The sequence below is a fragment of the Condylura cristata genome, unplaced genomic scaffold (assembly GCF_000260355.1).
Source record: "Condylura cristata isolate star-nosed mole 26May11 unplaced genomic scaffold, ConCri1.0 scaffold00008, whole genome shotgun sequence".
Taxonomy (NCBI): domain Eukaryota; kingdom Metazoa; phylum Chordata; class Mammalia; order Eulipotyphla; family Talpidae; genus Condylura; species Condylura cristata.
The window spans coordinates 42,181,972-42,200,967 of record NW_004567109.1 but is presented as its reverse complement, the minus strand read 5'-3'; the positions used below and the strand labels follow the sequence as shown (position 1 = coordinate 42,200,967).

At 33.1% G+C, this 18,996-nt stretch overlaps 1 protein-coding gene across 1 annotated transcript in view; it reads left to right on the top strand.

Moving 5' to 3' along the window:
- The window catches only part of NEGR1 (neuronal growth regulator 1), a 738,246-nt gene that overhangs the window by 568,656 nt on the left and 150,594 nt on the right, over positions 1–18,996 (top strand). Inside the window, exon 6 of the mRNA XM_004679123.2 lies at positions 4,772–4,923. Coding sequence (XP_004679180.1) covers positions 4,772–4,923 — 152 coding nt within the window. The remainder of the gene's footprint in view (positions 1–4,771; positions 4,924–18,996) is intronic.

Here is an 18,996-nt window from a genome sequence, read left to right as displayed (position 1 = left end):
GGCCTGAAATGGAAGTTTTGTTCTGCCATTTATTGGATGGTAGAAGATGAATTAACTTAAACTTTCCAAACTTTTTTTCACCTGTAAAATGGAATTAATAATAACTTATAGAGTTTATATAAATATATAGTTCATATATGTTTAAAAATATTTAGTTTTTTGAATATCAGTTTCCTACACTTGCAACTTTTTTTGTAGTTTTGAAAAATTTTAATGCTAGATTACTTCAGTTATAAATTTGTTGAGAAAAGCTAACATTTCCCAAAACATAAAGCATTCTTGCTCACATTGAAAAAGCTAGAACTACAGCCATGATCCAAAGTCAAAAGCTGTATAAATTAGTGTGCTATCATTAAGAGAGAACTAGCTGCTCCATTTTTTTGCCCAGTCTTAATAATCAGTGCCAATGGCTCCATGGTCAGTTTTGCTGATGTGAAGTTTCTGTGGGCTCCTGTGACCAGTCTAGGTAACCATTAACTTAGAAGCATTATGATCATAAAATCTGTGAACATTTCATGAGTCAGAAATAGGAATAGTCTTTGTTATTAGTATACTTCCAATATACTACTTCTGACTGACACTTAAAAATATAAAGGATTATTCTATTTCAGAACTAGTCAGTCAAGCTGTGTCACTCATGAGTTACCGTCATCTGCTGACAAATAAGGTAGCCCGCAACTCACAAATTTATGAGCCATTAGCAAGAAGCAAAAGAAGTCAGGGAAGTATCCTTCTGTGTTTTTCCTTAGTTTCTTTGGACTGTCACAAAATAGCACAGTTCTGGATCCAGCAAATCCATGGTTAGCATGGTTTGGCAAGGATCATCTTTAGAGTCAGAGAATTCTCGTTATAATCTTTCATAGCATATAGGACTAGGGATCTCTCTAGACACTCCTTTACAAATTTCCATACTGTGACTTTTAAATATCACCCAAACTGCCATCACCCTTGGGAATTATGATTTCAACTTATGAATCAGGAAAAATACACAGAATCCAGATCATAGGCATATGAGATAAACTGTTATTGTCAGAGGATAGAGGACAGCAGGATCTACAGTAATAAAAGGATCTTTTATATCCATAAGGTCAATTAACTAGTAAAAATGCAACAATGCAAAAATAACCAGGCATCTCCAAGTAGACCCTGTATATTACTGATCTGCAGCTGGAAAAAGAAATGGAATACTATTAAGCAATCAAAAAATTTCATGCTATTTGCAGCAACACGAATGGAGCTTGAAGGGATAATGCTAAATATAATAAGTCAAAAGGACAAAGGTAAATATCATGGTTTTACTTGTATGTTGGATATTGAGAAGCCCAAAGAAAAGATCAAAGACAAACCTTGAAAACTGACCATGGAGTTAGGATATCATAGACGAACGGGAAGAGAGAGTGGGAAAGGTGGAAGGGAAAAAGCACAGAAGACTATGATAATGGACTATGGGTGTTTCAGTGATGGGATAATTGTGAGTCCAGAATTAGTAATGACATAGGGAAAAGAAATGCCAGAAATGACACACTTCAATATTAGCACAACAGAATTTATTTCCCTCTCTTTGAGGGGTAAACTACAAGAGAGCATCTCATTTCATAATCTAAGTCAATATAAGACTGACTCTGTTAGTAATTGAAAGAGTTAAATCTTTTTAAAAAAGAAGTATTCCAAATAAGGCAATATCGTCTCATTGTGTTGCAGGGTGTGTTGTAAACTATTGCATGAATTGACATTTTCATATTTCACTTAACTGATGAACTGAAGTCTGGTTTGAAGCAAGTCTGGGATATGATGTAAAATCAGTGGAGTCAAAGTCATTCTGTAACAGACTCATGTGCATACTTGAAGACTTTATGAATGCTTCAGAATAAGAATTACATTTGTCAAATTCTCTTACATAAAATATATCCAATCCTATTGGAGTAAAACTGTTTTATAAAGAAAAAATACAAGCAGTTAAAATGCCGAACTATTACTTTGTTTTTTATTCAAGGAGTATAATTACAGTAAAGCCATTCTTTATGGTAGTTCTATATGTAGCTCATATTTCTATATCCAGCAACAAAACCTAGAATGTTAAGATAAACACATGACTGAATTACTCTTAGACACCTGTTTACATATTTGATTCTCATCTCCAGCTTTGATTTTCTCGAAAGCCTCTAAATGTCTTCAAAGACTATGGGTTACATGGTTTAGTTCTTAAGCCTCTAACATAGAGAAGTGGATACCATGTTAGACATCACTTTCCTGTAAGGTTAGCTTGGTAAAAACTGTCCCAGCCATCTTACAGAGTATAGCCTCTGAGATGGTGTTTGAAAAGCCAGCGCTTCTAAAAATCCCAACTATTCAACTGTCATCAAAATTGAGCTTTTTAAAAAAAGGTAACTTTGGACCTCTCCAGTCATTTGAGAGGTACCTCCCTCTAGAGGAAAGAAAAACCCCCAGGGAAAATACTTCTCTTTTTTATTGGCCATAACAGTATGCCAGGATGATCAGAAAAATAAGAGTTAAAACACTAATTTGCCACTCTGGCAAGGATGCACGTAGCCCTACAGGCCAGAAGCCAAAAATGACCTACCCATATCAGCCATGAATACACTGCATGATTTAACATCTGCGGCTTTGTCTTCAGATTCACTAAAGAGTAGAGAACTAGAAGCAGAAAGACAGTGATAAGGAACATAACATAAGCAAGCAGTGCCATGAAGTAACTTAACAATGTCCCTTAAGATTTTCTCCCCAAAATATAGTCAAATAAAGAACCTATTTTCTTCCCAATTATTTAGCAGCAAAATAAATCTTGGCTTTTGTAGATAGAACAAGATAGGGATTTAGTAATCTAAAGAGCTACCAAGTTCTTTAGAGACTGTGCTGTCACCATAACATGGGTAAGTTGATATAAATCATGTTTGAAACATGTCTGAAATTCTTAGAAGGATGAAACTGATTTTTAAACAAATATACAAAATATTCTAATTGGTTAAAAATACTATTAATCCAGAAGTATGCAGATGTCAATATGAGAATTTAGTACAAATGTTTATACATTTGCAGTATGAGGCAGAGGAGTAAACACTGCCATTATCTTCATGCCCTATTTTCTTGTATCAGGGTTTAAGATCATTAGGTCCACTGATCAACTTAAACTTTTCAGTGTTTATTCACCTCAAAGTTTTACTAATCTGATTAAAGTTTGAATTTTAGGTAATTCAAGTTCAATTGTTTCATGAAATATTCCCAGTGTTATCAAGCATGACTGTTTACTTTAATCTGCATTTAACTACAGTACTTTTTATCTAAATTCAGATGCATGTCACATATCATAATGCATAGGAGTTCAATCTAAACTCTCAGAGGATTATCATTTGTTAGCATATTTGTGATTAAAGAAATATTTAATACTAAAACTTGAGCACATTATAAAGGAAAAAACTTGCATGTCATTTGAGCTTATATAGCACATAGTATGATTATGAGCAGCACATCTTTTTCACAATAAACTTTAGAGTTAGTTAGGAGAAGTTGTTATGTGGCTAGCATCCTATAATATGCAGGATTCCTATTTAGAGAGGGATTTTTTAAAGGGGTCACAAAAAAAGTTTACTTTTCCCTGTGCCTGTATTGTGAGAATATCAATTGAACTCCAATGCTTATGAACCATTTATTCTAAAACTAGAATTTATTATGATGTAGGATGCAAATGGAAAATAAGTATACCCATATGGATCAATCTTATGAGGAACTTAAAGCAATTCAATTTCTGTGGATTGAAAAGAATTATGTGTGTGGAAATTTGGGAGAGAACAAAATAAAAATGTGGTTTTGGTTTTATACATTCCACAAGAATATGGAAAGAAGTATGTAGTTAGAAAGAAGAGATTCTTTCAAGGAATATTAGAGAAAGAGAGATATGGTTAATCAGACTTAAATGATGAAGGAAGATTCTGGCTGGCAGAGATTAAAAGGTATGGTCACCATTGGATGTAGATTCAGGGGCAAAAAGTGAAGCAGGAATAGGGATAGCATGCACTGAGAACAATAAAAACATGCCAACTCATTTGAGGGTGACGGCCTCTTCTGTCAAGTGTGAGAGACTGTTTAGGAGTCCAGATGTAATCAGATAAAATGGAATCCCAAATTGAGGCCTGAAAAGGTTAAAGGACTTCCCTAGGCACATTCCTAAAATCTACAGACATGAAACTCAACTTTAAATGCTGTCCTCAATAGTATACTGCTGTCTTTTTCTAGGTTTAACAGCATGTCATTTGTCTGAGTTGTACTTGGTAGCAGTAAAATGATGTTCATCCTGGACTCAGTACTATCCTGCCTGTGATGTATGGTTGACTTTCACGGGAATAATATAATTATTATTCACTAATAACTATATGAAATGGCCTATTCATCCTAGTCGGCTGCCTAGTAACTTAACAATTTGTGTTTTTACATCGACACAAATTGACTTGATTTTAACAAGTGGATTGCCATTCCTAAGGTGTGTTTAGTTTTCTAATATACAAAACAATATATAAACAGGACATATGGATAGTAAGGTTTAGTTTGTTATGTAGCACACATAATCCCATAGAAATACAAAACTGACCTGCAACCTGTACTTCCCAATAGCTACTAATTTAAGGACAAATTTAATTGCACCATTATCACATTCTATGCTGGCACTAGTGTTGTTTCAGTGTTGACACTGTAGCCCCATCTGTGATGACAGTGACACTCACAACAGTTACTTACCTAGCATTTATTTTGTTTCTAGGCTCTTCAATGGCCAACAAGGAATTATTATTCAGAATTTTAGCACAAGATCAATCCTCACTGTTACTAATGTGACACAGGAGCACTTCGGCAACTATACTTGTGTGGCTGCCAACAAGCTAGGCACAACGAATGCGAGTCTGCCTCTCAACCGTAAGTAACAGCATTGCCAAAATGCTTCCAGGGGCCTCTTGGCTCCTGTCTGTGACTAGCGCTAAACCCTAAGAATGTTGTAATCATTTTATAACACAACCTGATGCGACATACCCCATCCACAGGAAACACAGTTCCCAAATCAAATAGATCTTGAGAATCCCTATAGAAGTCTACACATATCTGAAACATAACTTAGAGCTGAGAAAATTTAAAATCTATATATATATAAATTTTATCAATTAAAATTCCTTCTAACTGAAGGTGATTTGTTTCCTTTTTTGTTTTGTTTCCTTTTAAAATTGTGTTCTGTTACCTTGAAGTACAAATTAGTTTGGGTTGGTTTCTTCTAGCTGAATTTCTTCAGCCCTTCAGCTTGTAGTAGCAAGAATTCGATTTGCCTAAGGTAAAATGAATCATTAAATAAATTATTATAGACAAAATATTTATTCATAAAGAAAATATTTTTATCTTCAAAACTGTGTTTTGAAATACAACTTTTGGTTTGTTTAAATGAACATTATATGTTTAATGTATTATTGTATCCACAAACTAGAATTGAATAAAGAATTGCAACACAGGATTAGTTGAAGGGAGATACATCTATGCTCCTACAAATAGTTTTTGTGCTTTTTATAATCTGAGTAATCAAAACATTGTTTCAACCACAAAATATTTCCGAAACTGAAGTGACTTTTCAAAAAATGTTCAAAAAATGTTCATAAAACTATATGAATCATAGTTAATGTCTTTATAGTAATATTTTACAATAACATGATCACATCCAGTTTGCAGAAATGAGGCTGGGATATGTAATAGTCCCACTACTTAAATAAGATGTAATATGAATGTTCATCGCTTGTAAGCTCTGGGTTATGATTGAAGAACTTTTGATTTCAAATAACAGATCAGTTTATTATAGAATAATAATCATTTAAAATGATTTGTTCTATATTTACCTTTAAAGCATCATCTCATTTATTATCTCAGCTTACTGAGTATATGTCAGTATCCTCACTTTGAAATTAAAATTTTGCCATCAGTAACCATCATAGAATATACTTGCTTGAGTTTCTTCCAGGAGGATGATTTATTTATTAGTAATATGTCACTGAAAATATTGTAGAGCAGTATGAATTTCAATTTAGTATAAATACTGGTATTTCTTTGGTAATTTATTGTCATTCCAAATAGCTAAGTATTCACGAACATGAAGGAAGTCATGAATTATAAAGTAGAGACAAATGTAAAGCTTTGTAGTATATTAATTTTTTGCTATTTAAACATAAGTTACATCTTGATTTTCAAAACTGAAGCACTAATTTGTACAACAAATAAGGAACAAATGTCACTTATTTAAGTGTTTGCTTTACTCTGATGACCTTAATGTGATCATATAGAAATAATCACTACTGAACAGGCTTCCAAATGTGGTATCTTCAGAACATACTCTGATGAGCACTCTTTCCACTGGCTTTATATATGTTGAGGTGTCATAAAATCCTCATGCATTTAGTTAATTTGTTCATAAAGACATAATGTACAAAAAATACCTGTAATTAATTATAAGAAATGTCTGTATATTCAAACTCTTGATAGACCACATCTGAAGCTCTTATTGCACTATCATTTCTATTTTTCCCAGCTAACTGTTTTCATAAATTTTTCTTTTCATCAAACTTTTCTGGTTGAGAAGACAGGGTCAATATTGGATTATTTTATCTCCCCTATTTCTAAGCACAATATCTGCTAGTTAATGAAAACTATCAGAAAATCTTTAATGATGATTAAATGCTGCATAAGTGATCAAATGAATCATAAGTAAGTGAATGAAAGAACTGGGTTTCACTATAGAATTTGCATTTGTAATATTTAGATTTACACAATTTAATAGTGGTACAATAATACAAACATTAGCTTACTTTGCACTAGATTCCCCTTATAATCTTTTAATATGAATTTGTTCACTTAATTCTCTGACAATCCCCAAAAGTAAATGTTAGACTTTCTCTCACACAAATGAAGATACTAAGGTGGAGATTTCAAATTTGGCTTCAGTCAAGTTGGAAATAAGTGATAAAGCAAAAACTAGAATCTCAACAGTTTGGCTTCAGAGTCCAGGCTTTACTATATTTCATTGTCTCGCACTAGAAAATGAAACCATCAATAGTGTAAGTGAGGATTATATCAGTTGCAATAAGCTCTTCCAAAGATAAATCTCTACATGTAACATACTGCCCTTTTGGTGCTTTTTATCAACTTTTCTTTGATAATTTAGTGTTATTCTTCAATATATATACTCATTTTTAATAAATATTTAAATATAAAACAGATATCAAATTTAGATATGTAAAGATGCCTGGGGCCCAAGCTTAACCAAAAATGTTAAAAAATGAGACCCAGGAACATTTAAAAACACATTTTGGTGGAACTGCAATTCTCCATACAGGATAGGCAGTATGAATCTGCAAGCTATTTATGGGGTAAAGCTGCCTACTTAAAGTTTTTAAGTAGGGGTCCCTTACTAAGAACTTCTGTTACATCTTTTCAAGATCGATAAATGAAAGGGCTTTCAATCTTAAAACTGAAAGCCATTCTTAGTCTAATGGAATAATGGCCTGTGACTGGCTCGAGAATTTTAAAAAATCTGTTACTTAAGATCAGCCATCCCTATAGTTAGGAGTTGTGTAAAGCTAACTGACCCATCTTCTCATCCCAGAGATAGATTCTGAAGTCTGCCATCTCTGTACATGATATTTGTAATATGCAATGAGTAAGAACATGTTTATTTCTTTGTGATTTGTATCCCTGAATAACACAAAGGGTGATCAGAAATGTGAATTACCTAGCATATGTTTATTTATCACAAACATTCAAACCTGATGGTAATACTTTTTCAAAAGAGTTTTAAGTCACATAGAATCAGCTTCCCATCCATACCTAGTTAATATAAATGCCAGCATAATTGCAATCTACACCATGTTTATAATAACCGGTATATCTCAGATCATCAAGACTAAAAGCTTAGAGACTTTATAATAAATAAGACCATCTAAAAGGAATGCATCATTTTTTTCTGTATTAATGTGTATATGTTTAACGTAAATGGAGCCCAGAAGACTTTGGTCTCAATCCCAGTTTTACCACATATCATAAGTGTGGCTTTTAGTAAGTTACTTAAGTGCTAAAGACTCAGTTAATTTATAAAATAAGGGCAATAGTAACTCCTATATACTGTATAAATACTAAATGGGACGATGAATGTGAACCACTCATCATAGCCTGGATCAAAGTAAACATTCAGTGAATGTTAACCATTGTTATTATCTCATATCCCCACAAACACTCAGTTCATTTCAAAAAACTATACAAACAATAGCTTGTTAATAACTGACTGCCCAGTATATTATTGGAAAACTGTCCTTAGCAAACCTGTGAGAAGGCATACACATTTAAAATAATGTCTCGATTTAGCTCATAACTTGACCTCATCTGTTACTCTGTGCATGAACTAGACTGTGTGGCACTAATTCCAGATTAAAAGTGATGTTTGCAGCACAGGCATTCAGACATCTGGAAATTGTAATGAATAAAATGTAAGTTGCTCTATTTTGAGACACAGATAACTCATTCAATAAGCAACATTCATGTCTGTATTGTATATTGTTTACAATGTACAAAGCATTATGCTAGATGTTGGAGAAAAAAAAGAATAATAGAACCTCAGCCTAAAGAATTATCAAACAAGTGAGAGGGACAAGAAACATGGAACAATAGTGCAGTGCAGTCAGTGGAACCATACACTGGAGCAGGGAAGAAGCTCATAATCCAGTCTGAAGGGTCAAGAAAGGACAGTCATCAAGGCAGTAGAGTAGGTAATAGCACTACATAAATTATAACTAAGACACGACTCATAATTCTATTTTAGTCATCATTGTCTCATTTTCAGAGGCATAATTTTGCAGATTTTATTCAACAGTTATGAACACAGCATAGAGTGACATAAATGAGAGCATGATCAACTCACTCAGTTGACTCAGTACAAACTCTTGAGAAGATGACCCTTGAACTAAAGATTTGATTGAGTATGGAAATGGTGGTGAACATGATGAGGAGGAGGAGGCAAGAAGGGAGAAATGAGAAGGCAAGAGGGGAGAAATGAGATATTCTGATATGGAACAGCTCATCTAAAGACAACAGTATGAAACGATCTGATGTATTTGCAGACATAATAGTAATTTACTCCGTGGGTTGAAGGAAAAAAGAGTATTGAGAAATGTGGTTGAACAAGTTGGTAAAATCAGAAAAGGCTGTAGGTATTAGACTTATACTAATAAAAACAAAAGAAGATAATTAAAATATATAAAAATAGTGTATGAGAAAGTTGAGAATTGCAGTTAATTATGATTTAGGGAATTGGAGGAATCTAAATAACTCCTGATGTTGAGTTTGGGTGAAATTACCAAAACATTACATAAAAGAAGTATTAGGACATTAAGATATGGGTAGAAAGATTTAAAGAAGAATTTAATTGTAGACACTTATCCGTTGAAGGCAGTTTCCAGTAGATAGCTGGTTATAAAATCCAGAATGGAATATGATTTAGAAATAATCAGAATGGAGGTAGTAGTTTTAGCAAGAGAGTAAATAAGGCTTTTTATAAGGCCATGTAGAATGAAAAGATAAGCAAGGATTGAAGCCCAAGTAAAATTAGAATCAGTCAGTTAAGGCAGAGAAGCATTCTATAAAAGCATGCAGATTCAGTGTCTATAGAAATGACAGCAGAAGATTAATCACTGCTGTAGGAGCCACAAGAGGAGACCAGTGTCCAACAGGATCCAGTGCTGCATCAGGACAAACAAATCTAAAACTCGACCACTGTCTCTGACAATAATTTATTGTTGATCCTTTGCCAAAGCAGTTTTTGCAGAAAACAGAATGTCAAAACCATGTAGCTGTGTATTGTTTAAATAAGCAATTGAAGAAGTAGAAAACTGGAGAGTAAAATATTTTCTATTAGCTAAACTATGAAAGGACGAATGCCCGCTGATGGTCTGCTTGATACCTCAATGACTGGAAGGATTAGGACTTGTTTTCTGATTAATAGATCTAATGTATACCAAAACTACTTAACCTGCAAATATGCAGAGCCTCAATCTATGGTAAATTTACTTGCTATACTTCTTGGTTTTCTACAAGCTTCCTTCATTCTTTGTTTGCTTCTTTTCTGAAGTGGTTTTCAGGTCCCAGAAAGAGTTTTGATTAATATAATGTAACCCGTAACGTCTTTGTCTTCCACTGCACTTGTAAGAGATACTGTATTTCTAAGTAGAGATGTTACTAACTTAATCAATGGAATTATTTCAAGTAAAAAGTAAATAATTTCTTGGTAAAGGAAAAGCAAAAATTCATGGGGAAAAGCCATTGAAAAGTTAGTATGCAATGAATCCTTCATCTTCTAGATTAAAAAATAAAATATTTTTTAAATTGTTACTGAAGTAATGGTGTATTATAACATTATATAAGTTTCAGGTGCATAGTATTGCAAACCAATACTGATATATATTACATTATGTTATCCACTAGAAGCCTATTAATATTCATTACCAAAGTAGTAACCCAGTTTAATCTGACATTCTTCTGAATAAATTTCCATTTTAAAAGTTTATGAAAGAGAAAAAAATATCCTACAATGAATTGTATCCAAATGGAAAATAGAAGAAATTATTGGTGAAAGTAAGAATGTGGGTAGCATAATAGTTTTCCCTATTTAGATATGACTGATGCAGGTGAACATTGTATTTTTTCACTGATTTGTTGAATATAGATCCAGCTGTGCTCTTGCAAAGACATTTTCAGCTCTCTGCTTGCTTCAGATATCCCCACATGCAAGTAAGCAACTGTCTGTTCTCTCTGCCACTTTTGCCTATTATAATGTACTCTGATTCTATGTGAAAGGTGATACCAAAAACTTGAATGACTCATAATATAGATAGAAATCAATCTTCTCTCCTGCACCTTAAAAGGGGGTTTTACTTTGGATGAAAAAGACAGCAATAAATTTAGACTTGCTAATCACTGAAGTCATTTTATTGGGTGAGACATCTTGATTTATCCTCACAGCTTTAAGATGTTAGTGAAAAGCCATTCTGGATGTAGTAAGATATGTTTGAAAATATTTCCAAATACATAAATATTTTTATAGATTTTGATATAGGTAGATTTTGATTTAGCTACAACATTCACATTAAATGTTGGAACACGTGATGCCCTGGTTCACCAAATACTTACAAATAGTGAAAGCCAAATACAGATGCTTACTGAGCTTTAGTTGCCACTACAATTAATAGAACTTTAGAGCTACAGTTGCTCTCAGTTATTACGTAGTCAAAATTTTTTTAGCAATTAATTACTTTCTTTTACATATTAAAGATTACATATTACATAAAGATTACATATTACATATTAAAGATCTTTCTTTACATATTAAAGATTTACCTTATGTAAATCTGTTATAGCTTTATTAAAGATTAAAGATTTACCTTATGTAAATCTTTAATATGTAATAAAGCTATAACAGATGATAGTTTGATTTGGTGGTAAAATGGACAGTTCTGTCCTTCTATATCATTTGACAAAGTGAACAGAATCCTGTCAAAAATTCACAAACCATAAGAAAATGCTGTTTGAAACTTCTGGTGTAGACCAGTCCTTTCATTTTGTTGGTAAAGGAAGAGAGAGCTAAAGGAGGTGAGTAAAAACACAAAGTTATACTGCATCACAGCAGATCTATAGCCAAATCTTGGGTTTTCCTCTTCTTGTTCCAGTACTATTTCCACTCTTCAAGTCTTGGAATCAATCAAACCAGTTTGAGTCAAACAGTCCTACTAGCAAGATATTGGACAATCTTTCAGTCTCAATATTTAAGACACTGACATCTCTCCTATAAAACACAGAAAAACAGTTTGTTTTTACAGGAGTGTTGTGAAGATTAAATGAAATGGCATGTATAAAATGGGCAGGATAGTGCCTAATCCAAAATAAGAGCTAATTAAATGACAGTTTCCTTCCTTTCTCTCTGTTCTGTAAGGGTAGGCCAAGGATGCTTGAATGTACATAACCTCAGTAATTCTGTAACTTTATCTCACTGGATATCCAAGAATAGCCCTGGTTCGTTGACTCATTAATGCACTTATGCATAACGCTATGATATTGTCTTTTTATTACAATTACTAATTAAATCAGTCATGCACATAAACATTCACTTGTAATGATGGAGTTAAAGGTGATTGAGTTGATAAAGAGGGCTGTACAAGATTAATTGCTCTACTGATACGCTTCCAGAGTTAAGAGGAAATTTATCAGTTGCATCCTAAGTTACTGAGACTACATTCATCAATAGATCCCTATAGTTGACAAGGGGGCAGTAAAAGCTAAAAGGAAAAAGGAAACTTTGGCATTTGCTGTTATTTTATCTACCTTGAAATGTAATGGACTTGTAGGAATTAGGTTTCAAAAAGAAATAGTAGAATCAAAAGGAATTTCAGATTTAACCATAGTATTGTTTTAGGAACTCTAGACCCAAAATCAGACATAAATTCTGATTTTACTTGACGATGTCCTCAGTTAGGTACAGCACTTTTCTCTCTGGCCTCAGTTTCCTTACCTTTAAAATGATGAAAATAGAGAACAACTGATCTCCAACTTCGTTTTCATCTTTAATGATTTAAGTCATAATACCTCCATATGTGCTTCAAAAAGTAGCATAAATGCTGCTTTTGAAACAATTATACTTCTTAACAAAATAGAAATGCTGCCGTAATTTCCCCTCCTGTACAATTTTGTCATTGAACTTGGAATTATTTTTTATTGACAAAAAAATGTTGTATTTTAATGTGTTTTGCTCTGTGGTGAGTTTCCATAAAGTTTAGCTCAATAGCCCTGCTGTTCTAATCATTTTGTCATCTCTACAAAGAATTTTACTCTCCAGGGAAATTTCCTTTATGTTCAGTTTCAATTCTGTTTGGCCAATAACCTATGAAAAGGCACTAAAATAGACCTTCTTGCTTGTTTGCCATTTTATTTCACAAAGCTCTAACCCTTTAACAAATTAGGCCATATATATATATATATATATATATATATATATATATATAAAACAAATATATATATATATAAAACAAATATATATACCCATATATATATATATATGAGTTATAGTTTTTAAGACTTTATAAAAGTATGCTAACATTTCCAGCCTAATGAGAATGCATCACTAGCCTCTACAGACTGTGATAGTGCCTTTTCTAGTGTTTTCTCTGACAGAGCACATGGGAGATCCTATGAGAGATTCCTACTCTTTCTTAGTCTCATAGAGAACACTTACCCAGTATACTTTCTCGTCCTTGTAGCTGTGACAAGATTTGAAATTTGATATAATAGTTTGAACACGTAATAAAGTAAAAAGTCAGTTACTCTCCCACTTCCACTTCCTTGCTACAATTTCTCTTTCTAAAAAAAAAAAAAAAAAAAAAAAAAAAAATGGAGATGCGGCCCCAAATACAAGATCCAGAGATATAGAGATATGTCTGGACAAAATGATTATTATGAAGTGCTGAGAGACATTATTATGAAACTTCCCTTTTCCCCAGGCAATGTGAAGCATAATTAATAGAGTGTATTGCCAACAGAAAAAGAAAGCTGATACTGGCTTTCTTTTTGTTTTATGTTTCAGATGAAGAGGAAAAGAGAGGAAGAATTAACTGTAAAAGCAATGATATTTCAACAGGTCACAATTTCTCTAAAGTACTGTAAATTCTATTTTAGTAGCTGTAAAACTGCTGGACGAGGGACTGAAAATGGCATTTCCTCTTTGAATGTGTCTATTCAGCACAAACTGGATTTCCTTACTTATAAATATAATTTAACTGGAATTTCTCTCCAGAGACACAAATTAAATATCTCCCCAGTATATATTTAAGTAAGATTTGAATTCAGAAAGAAAGATTTGCTTGCATGGAAATGTTATTTCACTATACCGTTTTTAGTAGGTTGAGGTTTTTTCAGGTTTAATCTTTTATTACAAGCATTCTTTTTCAACAGCTGTAAAGCACAGGAGAAACCGGTTATCCAGTTTTCAAATGTGATATTAAGTAGTCATGTGCTTTTCAGTTTGCTCCCTTTGTTTTTTTTTTTTTTTTGTAGTTTAATTTATTATGCATGTGTGGAGCAGTCTAATTAATGAGGCAAATCATAAATCTTGTGAAAAAACCTCTTGTCAAAAAACACCATACAGACTACTTAGAAGGAGTCACAGGTTTTCTAAAATAGACAGGAGATAGAAACGACGTTTCCTAAGTCTGACAGGACAATAGCCTTTGTTTAAACAATTAGTAGCTGTACCATAAAGAAATTTATAGTTTCTCAAAAAAAAAAAAAAAAACATAGCTTCAAGTGGGCAATATAGCTTATGACATAAAATGTTTACCAGGTGTAGATAGTACCTATATTCATACTATTTATACTGATAAACACATTTTTAGAGATTTGCATGTGCTTTGAGAGTCTGAGAAATCTACAGGCTTGACTGTTGGCACAAGATAAGTTGAAAGGGTTTATTTCTCTCATGCTAGCATATGGCCTGTTGGAGTTCACATTTGATATCTTTTCTTACACCCATTTTGCTTCATACTTAGAACCATCTGTATTTCCCAAATATCCTTCCTGCCAGCAGCACCTGAAGAAATGGGTTTATCTGCCAAAAGAGTCTTAGACTGCCACATATCACCATCATAACAATCTTGATCTGTTATTTGATTTTCTCTTCCTTGTTACCTTAGTCTCTGATTCTTTTTTCCTTTTCTTGTTACCACTGTGAAATTTTTGAAAAGATAAAATACATTACTGGTTCACACAGGTTATTAATGATAAAGTCTCCTTCAGTGATTTAATATTTGTTTTCTGGATCATTCCCTTTTGCTTTCTCTTGCTTCCTTTCATTTCTCCCACCTTCAGGACTAAATCATAACCAAACAAATAGGGAGATGCTTCTCTAACCAATAATATAGATTCAGGGTAAAGTCAAACAATCTCTGAATAGGCAAGCACAAAATTGCTTTTGAAAGCTTCATCACTGAAAATGTAATCAAACTTAGCTTACCCAAAATTGATTTAAGTTGAAGCCTAAGGGCTAACCTTTGACCAGGGCAGAATTCACACATGCATCGATTCTGCCTGCAATTGAATTACTCAGGCAATTCTGTGCACTTTCAGCTTTAGCCCTGGAGTACAAATGGCCAATTTGGGAAGCAACTTGGTTGTGCTTGAAATGTGCAGGAAGATTGTCTCATATGTTCCTGGGAAAAAGCTGGCTTACTTTGAAAAAATATTCTTAGTCACAGAATTAACTGCCCAAAGGATATTTAGTTTGTTTCTATGTTTATTGTATTTTGGGAAAACCATCACTTCCAAAATCTCTTCTGACTTTGAAAAGATGATTTCTAACCCTTCAATATCTGTGCTTAAAATTTAGAGGAAATGAAAATTAATGAGGAAAAATGGGGCAATGTAACATTGTTATTAAATAAACAGAAAGGTCAGAACATGTTACATTTTTTTAAAGATTTATTTATTTATACATGCAGAACTGGGGTATGGGGCAAAGATGCGGTGGGTGAGAGGATTCACCAGAGACAGAGCCGGGAGCAGAACAGGCAGATCCACAAAGTACACTGCTGAGGGGAGCAGCATGCTGCAACACCATGTGGGTTACCCCTCTGGCCAGGGATGGAACTGTGCTGCAGTGGCTATGGATAGCTTCATAGTGCTGTGCTTTAACTCCATGCACCACCAGGGAGGGCCCCATGTTACATTTTATAATCCTAGAAGCAAAAGGAGATAAAGCATGTTTCTGTGACAGAAGCAAAAGAAACTTCTGGGGGTCTCCATAGAATTGTAGTCTTATGACAACACCTTCCTCCTTCTTTATCAAAATATCTCATAATATTGGCACAAAATACATTGCAAATACTTTTCTAGAGCAAAATAGGATTTTTTTGTGCAGATTTATTTACACATACAGAATTGGGGTACAGGCCAGAGGTGCAGGGGAGGTGAGAGGATTCACCAGAGACAGAGTGGGGAGCAGAACAGGCCAACTAATTAAAAGTACACTGCTGAACTGCTGAGGGGAGCAGGGGGAAGGTCAGTAGAGGTCTGCCACACCATGTGGATCGGCTCCCAGACGGGGATTGAACTCTTGCTGACGTGGCTTTAGCTTCTTAATGCTGTGCTTTAACGCACTGCACCACCAGGGAGGGCCCATAACAGGATATTTATGCATTTCTATTTTTCATGTTTACTTCGTGGTACTGTATTTTTTAATTGTACATCTTCTCTCCTCAGAAAACTCCTTTAATTTTCACACAAACTTTACTGTCTTCATTTATTTTACATATTAATGTTAAGATATATTCATCTTTGTACCTTACAAAAACATCTGCATATTTTTAATTCAGGTTTACTAAGTAATATTTTGATGACTTTACTATTATACATTCAGTAGTTTGTGGGTTAAATATTTAACAGAAACAAAGAATGTATATTACAAAATTTATAAATATTACAGTATATACTAAAATTTTATTATCAATTCCAGACCATCAGTTTCTTTCCATAGAAGGCCTTCTTTGATTTTTTTGAAAATTTGAAAATTAAAATTAATTTTGCAAAAATTATGTACCAATAGCCACTCTTTGGTTGTAAATCAACCATGATTTGACATATGGAGTTATACCCAACTATGAGTATTATTTTGATACAAATATGGATTGGTATTTTTATTTATGACAACAAATAAGATGAAGATAGTATCTTTATTGAAACAGATAAGAGTTTTACAATCTTGCAAGAAAATTATCCCAATTTGAGGTGATAGCCAGTATAATCACTGTATATACAATACTTTTATTTTTAATCTGCATTAACATTTCTCCATAATTTTCTAAAATCTGTCAGCAAAAATAAATATGCCTCATTTGATGTAGTAATTTACATGGTGTAAGTACTCCTATTATGGCATATTTCAAACTTCAAAGTCAAGTTAGTGAACAGAGTTGGGAAAAGGTATACAGCATCACATCATTATGTCTGTTTCTAACAAATATGATACATGAAAAAAACATGCATAACAGTAAAAATGTAGTCAAATAATTTTAAATTACTTTTGGCCTTTGAACAACATGGGTGTGAACTGCATGAGTTTATTTTTACATAGATTTTCTTGTAACAGATCATGCAAGTTGAATATGTCAGTAAATAAAATGCAGATCTATAAGTGCATTTTCTCTTCCTTATGATTTTCCTAATAACATTACTTTTCTCTAGTTTATCTTATTGTAAGAAAATACAAAATATATTGAATTAACGGCTTACACTAACCTGTCATTCAGCACTGGCAAGTCAGTAGTAAGTTTTTAGTAGTTAGATTGTGAGAAAACCAAAAGTTATAAATTGATATTAAACAGTGTGGGGATTAAGCCTTTATTCCCATGTTGCTTGAGAGGCACCTCTAACTAATTTGGAGAAGTTATTCTGTCTGATTTTAATAATGGTTATGTTAATAAATAGCATGAAAAATTTCCCCAAATTTTAACAATTGTCTGTCATAACCTGATAGAAACTAGCTTCAGCAGCCCTTTCTTAACTCAAGTGAATAATAAGTAGAAATTTGATTCTCTCCCTATACAAACTGCATGATTCTAGTCAAGTTACATAGACCCTTTTAATTTACTTATGTTAAAATGGAGTGAGTTAATAATACTTTGCTCACATAGAGGTAGAAATATCATATTATATAAGATATATGTAAGACACTTAATGCTAATACAGATTCATAAGTTAGTTGGTTTTCCTGTTAATATATATATATATATATATATATATATATATATATATATATATATATTATATATATATATATAAATTCAGTCCCTCCAAAATCCATATAATGATATTCTGACCCTATTGGGATTTTATTCTGTCCCTATGATATACCTATCCATTTCTAAGTGTCCGCACATGCATACAGTATTTCTTTACTTTACATTTGCTGTAACACAAAATATTCCCACTCTTAAAACTGACTATCACTACATCTTGAACTCTCTCCACCTAGGGTTTTTTATATTTTTTTCATAGAATACAACACAATATATGCTTTAAGGGTATAAGTGCATACCTCTTCAGGTGTATGCTACAACCCCACATTCAACATCAAAACAATAGTAATCTTCCATGCCAGTTATTAAATCAGCACTTTTTGGTTAAATTTGAAAGACCTCAGGGGAAGCTTATAATGTTTTAATTCTATGGGGTTAGAAAGAAAAAGCTATCACCTTACCACAAAATGTTTTCTGAGTCTCATATTAATATAAAAAACATTTTTCCAATCCAGCATTATCTCTCCTCTCCTCTCCAACCTGGTCTTGATCGATGACAGAAAAATATATATTTTAAGTTGCTTCAAAGTAGGTAGTGTCAGATCTCACTCATTTCACTCACCAAAAATATCTAAATTCTTTCATACTTCTTACCTGATTAAAGCAACAAAACAATAGCTTGTAGGCTGCATACTTTGAGACAAGAGATTACCCAGAAATGTCATAATTTTAAAATATCAGCATATATGCACTTATTTAGTCATTGACCAGCAAAATGCCTAGACCTGTACTATAGTGACAGCCTGAGCTAAAAAGAATTGATTGATTCCTAACTCTTTTCAATACTGTATTTTTAAAAAAATAATATAATAGTTTATTCTTACATCATTTTGTGCATTTTTTCATCTCAGTTGTAATCCCCGTGGGCTTCCCATCACCAAATCACCCATGTGTCATCACCATAGTACAGTAATTTCCTTTCCCCCACTGTTTTTGATCCCATTACCCAGTCCACCCCCATATATAGCTGTTCATTATTATTATTTTCTCACCTAGTCTGTTATACTCCTGCTATGAGTGAAACCATCTGGCATTTTCCCTTTTCTTTCTGGCTTATTTCACTAAGCCTGATCTT